Below are 5006 nucleotides of genomic sequence, written 5' to 3' on the forward strand. Positions count from 1 at the left end.
AGTTTTGCTGCCACCTACTGGTTGTGTGAGCTGGGAGAGTTTTGCTGCCACCTACTGGTTGTGTGAGCTGCGACTACTTACTTAACCTTTCAAAACCTCAGTTTTCTCACCTGTAAAGTCCTATCACACAGGGTTGTTCTGAGGATTAGATAATACACATGAAAGACTTAGAATGCTGGCTAGCGCAACAGTAAGGGTTTAACAGTGTTGACAACGCTTATTACTCAATGAGTGGATGAAACCTTTCTACCTCATGAATCACACCCTCTTCCCAAAACATACTACACCACAACGGGGTTTCTCTACCTCGGCACTGTTGACATTCTGGCAACATCTTTTGTGGTGGGGGGCTGTTCTGTGCATTGTAAGATGTTTAGGAGCATCCCTGGCCTCCACCCACTGGATGCCAGTAGCACTCCTAGGTTTGACAACCAGAAATGTCTCTGCACACTGCCGAATGTCCCTTGGGGGTGGAGGCAAAATTTCTCCCTCCTTCCACTGAGAACTATTGCACTAGAATAGACAAATCAGTCATGTGGAACGTCCTGGTCACCACACCTGACGTCCCAGCATCCCACTCTCCCCTCTGCCCTCACGTGCTCACCGCTCAGGTGCCTTGGAGGGAACAGATGATAGGTGCTGTAGATGTCATTGGAGAACTGGAGCTGGAGCTCAGGGCTGCCCGCCAGGAGCTGGGCCACCTGCTCCACCTGAAATGGTGTCTTCTCCAAGATCACAACGGCATCCTCTCCGTCCCCATCCCCAGAGGCCTCATTCACCTGTGGGCAGAGATATCATCAGTGGTGGCAGGGGCAGAGACACAGTTGAGGCCTGGAGAGCAGAGTTCCCAGGGCCTGGCCCCTGAACGCCCTTTTAACTCAGTACTGAAGTCACTCCTGAGGTTCACCCTTCAGCCAAAGATTGGACAGGTCAAAAGGGCTCACCAAAACGAATGTGCTTCGTAGTTCAATCATGTATACGAGACTCAATGTGCACACCAGCCCAAACAAAATGCAAAGACAAGAAGGGAGGAAGGGGCAGGAAAACGGGATGAATGGAAACAGGGAACCTGGGGTGGAGAAGGGAGGAGTGTTGACACATTGAGGGGTTGGCAACCAACGTCACAAAACAATTTGTGTATTAACTGTTTAATGAGAAACTAATTAGCTATGTACACTTTCCCCTAAAGCACAACAACAAAAGCTTCCCAGGGCCTGTGAAATCCCATCCCTTGAGACTTCCTTCCCTGCAGTTTTCCCAACAGCATGCCTGTTCCTTCTCCCAGAAAAGCCATCTCATAAACCAAATCCCTGCAGCAGCTCTCACACCCTTTCTGAGAGGCAAAGCTTCTCAGCTGTCTTCTTATTCTAGGCTTAAAAGGCCTCTGTCAAATTCTCTCCATTTTACAGATAAAGAAGCTGAGCACTACAGAGAAAGCCTGACTTGCCAAAGGTCACACGACCAGTGCTGAAACAGAAGCTAGAATCTGGGTTTCCCGACCGACTCCTAGCTTGAAGGCTCTCAAGTCTCAGATGTTCAGCAGCTGCTGCAGACTGAAGACAGGTGGGGCTGAGAGAACCAGACAGAACCTTATAAAAGTGATACAGGGAGAGGCATGGAAGCCTCGGCCCAGGGCCCACTCTCAAAGGTGACAGCTCGTACTAAGAGTTCTGGGGAACCCTGCTACCTGCCCTCCTCACTGTCACCGACTCCCAGGATGGACTCCAGTCTCTCCTCAGCCCCTGCCGCAGAGCTGAGTACATGGTACTAGAGCCTGCTGCAATTGAGCCTAAGAAGAGACTAGTCTCCCCACAGACACTGCACTCCTGCACAACAGAGATGCTAACTCTTCATCTGCACATGCCCAGCACCAAACTCAGTGCCTGGTCTCTCAGTGCACAAGACATGGAACTGACAGTTGTTAGCTGCCCTCAAGTTGACCCCCAACTCATGGCAACCCCACACACAACGACACCAAACACTGCCTGGTCCTGCGCCATCCCCATGACCATCCCATGATTGGTTGTTTAAGAGACTGTCATGAGTCACAGGATTTTCCTTAACTGATTTCCAGAAGTAGATCGTCAGGCCTTTCTTCCTAGTCTTTCTTAGTCTGGAAGCTCTACTGAAACCTGTTCAGCATCCCAGCAACACTCAAACCTCCACATATGGCGCATTGGCTAGGAATCAAACCCAGGTCTCCTGCAAGGAAGGTGAGGAGGATTCTACCACTGAACCACGACTGCCTCGTGGAATTACCAACTTAATAAACTGGCTCCTCTGTTAAGGCTGAAGTCCTGAAAAGCAGGGATCTTCTAGTTTCTATGTTGGTCCAGGGACAGGGATGAGCAACACGGTCCAGCGGCATTTGCTAGGTTCCTAGAACCTTTATTTTATTTCTCTCAATCTTTGTTTTTTTAAAAAATTTTTTCCCATACAAAAATTTATACATACATTGTTATGTAACTCTAATTGCTCTCCCCATACTGTGACAGCACACTCCTCCTTTCCACCCCCGATTCCCCATGTCCATTCAACCAGCTCCTAACCCTCTCTGCCTTCTCATCTCACCTCTGGACAGAAGCTGCCCCTTTGGTCTCTTGTATCTACTTGAGCTAAGAGGCACACTCCTGAGTATCACTTTATGTCCCACAGTCCAATCCAATCCCTGTCTAAAGAGTAGGCCTCGGAAACTGTTTCAGTTCTGGGCTGACAGAGAATCCAGGGGCCATGCTTTCTGGGGTTCCTCCAGTCTCAGTCAAACCATTAAGTCTGGTCTTCTTACTAGAATTTGAGTTCTGCACCCCACCTTTCTCTTGCTCCATCAGGGACTCTCTGTTGTGTTCCCTGTCAGGACGTTCATTGGTGGTAGCCGGGCACCACCTAGTTCTTCCGGTCTCAGGCTGATGGAGTCTCTGGTCTACGTGGCCCTTTCTGTCTTTCCTTGTGTCTTTGGTGTTCCTCATTCTCCTTTACTCCAGGTGGTTGGGACCAGTCGATGCATCTCATATGGCCGCTGGCAAGCTTTTGAGACCCCAGCCGCCTCTCACCAAAGTAGGATGCAGAACATTATCTTAATAAGCTTTGTTACACCAGTTGACCAAGATGCCTAGGACCTTTCTAGGTTATATATCCTACAAGCGTTAGTTGTTATTTTTAGTGAAGGAGGATTTATACAAATTAGATCTAGGTGTATTAATTCCCTTATTTGCACGGATAATCGTCCTGTATCCCCCCCTCCCCAGTATTCTAGTGGTGCGCTCCGCCTCCCCCGGTCAGCGCGATTGGTAGTTTCCAGCCGCGATCCGGTTTTTAAAAAAAAAAAAAACCGCCTCGGAGAAGATGATTGGTCCACTCCGTCCCCAGCCCAGGAGTGCCCAATGGTACCTTCCCATGGAGGAAAATGATTTTGTCCCGCGCAGACTCCCTCAGCACTTTTTGCACTGTAAAGCCGGAGAAGGGTAAGCTCACAGGAGCAGAGGTGCCATTTCCAACGGCCGCTTCCTTTTCTCCTGGGCCGGGGCCTTCCGCCCCCTCCGCGTCCGGTTCGCGCTTTCTCTTGGTGGGTTGAGCCGGTGTGTCCGCCATGCTGCCGGAAGCCGATGTGCGCCTGCGCAGACGCGAGCGCCGCCCCGTCCCTCCGGCGCCGCCCCGGGCCGCCTCCTCAGGCGGTGGGCGTGCGGGGCCGCGACCCCAGCTCCCGGCGGGCACGGGTCGGAACCCGGGCGTCCTGGGGGGCTCCGTGGGGTATCTGAGCCCAGTGAGCTGACTGGAATGACAGGTGCTGGCCCGCCCGACCCGGAGGTCGGTGCTGAGGGGAGAGGAGGCGCAGGAAGGCAGCGAGTCCGTGAGCTGACGGCTTAGAGATGCCGCCGCCGCCTCTCCCTTCCCAGGAGGGCACCCCCAGCCGCCCCGGGCGCGGGAGCTGGAAGGCACCATGTTTGCGTACAAACCAGTTGCCATCGAGTGCCTTCTGACTCATGGCGCCCCCGTGTGTCTCGGAGTAGAACTGTGCTCCGTAGGGTTTTCAATGGCCGGTTTTCTTGGAAGTAGATTGCCAGACCTTTTTTCTGAGGCACCTCCAGAAAGGCGGACTCCTCCAGCCTTTAGGTTAGCAGCCAAGCAGTTAACCGTTTGCAGCGCCATGTTGTTCTGTGCCTTCTAGTGGATTTATAGATTCATAGCGACCTAGTAGGACGGGGTAGAACTGCCCTATAGAGTTTCATAGGCTGTAATCTTTATGGGAGCAGTAACCACTGTGCCACCAGGGCTCCGTTGCATCCAGCGCCATAACCACAAAAATCAAACCTGTTGCCGTCCAGTCGATTCCAACTCATATGGACCCTATAGGACAGAGTAGAACTGCCCCACAGGGCGTCCAAGGAGCACCTGGTGGATTTGAACTGCAGACCTTTTGGTTAGAAGCCATAGCCCTTAACCACTATGCCACCAGGGTTTCCTCCAGTGCTGTACTGATGTTTTAATCAGAATTACACCAAAATTGATTAGTTATTGTGAAAGGAATATTTCTGAAACAAAGCTATCGAGCCAATTTTATTTCTTGGTTGATTTTTTTTATATGGAACACTTTAACCATTTCTATTTTTCTTCCATTTTTGTTTGTATTTTACACACATTTCTGTCATAATCAATTTCTTTCTTTATAGATTCAGTAGTTTTTGGCACTCTAGAGCCAGAGAAGGGTAAGTGGACAGGACCAGACACTATTTACAACGCCGGCTTTTTTTCTTCTGGACCAAGGACCTCTGTCTTCTCTTCATCCACTTTACAGATGCGTCCACTATGCTGCCCAGGAGTGTGATGTGCTGCATGAATATGATTCATCTGTGAGGACTTCCCCCCTCCATAGAAAACTTTTACGTGTAATTTCTGCCATTGTAAGTTTCTTTTGTGCCTGTTATTTCTGGCTAGTCCATTTTCCCTTGGTGTTGTACACTGACTGGCTGTGCAGCTTTGGTGACGTCACTTCCCCTCACGGGGCCTCT

The 5006-nt window shown here is 50.7% G+C and overlaps 1 protein-coding gene across 1 annotated transcript in view; it reads right to left on the bottom strand.

The window, feature by feature from the left end:
• DCPS (decapping enzyme, scavenger) overlaps positions 1–3986 on the bottom strand; it is a 76852-nt gene extending 72866 nt beyond the window's left edge. The window contains exons 1-2 of the mRNA XM_004379340.2: positions 3388–3986; positions 605–779 (exon numbers count right to left, since the gene is read on the bottom strand). Coding sequence (XP_004379397.2) covers positions 605–779; positions 3388–3963 — 751 coding nt within the window. The 5' untranslated portion in view covers positions 3964–3986. The remainder of the gene's footprint in view (positions 1–604; positions 780–3387) is intronic.
• Between the last annotated feature and the right edge of the window lie 1020 nt (positions 3987–5006).

The sequence above is a fragment of the Trichechus manatus genome, unplaced genomic scaffold, assembly GCF_000243295.1.
Source record: "Trichechus manatus latirostris isolate Lorelei unplaced genomic scaffold, TriManLat1.0 scaffold00064, whole genome shotgun sequence".
Lineage (NCBI taxonomy): Eukaryota > Metazoa > Chordata > Mammalia > Sirenia > Trichechidae > Trichechus > Trichechus manatus.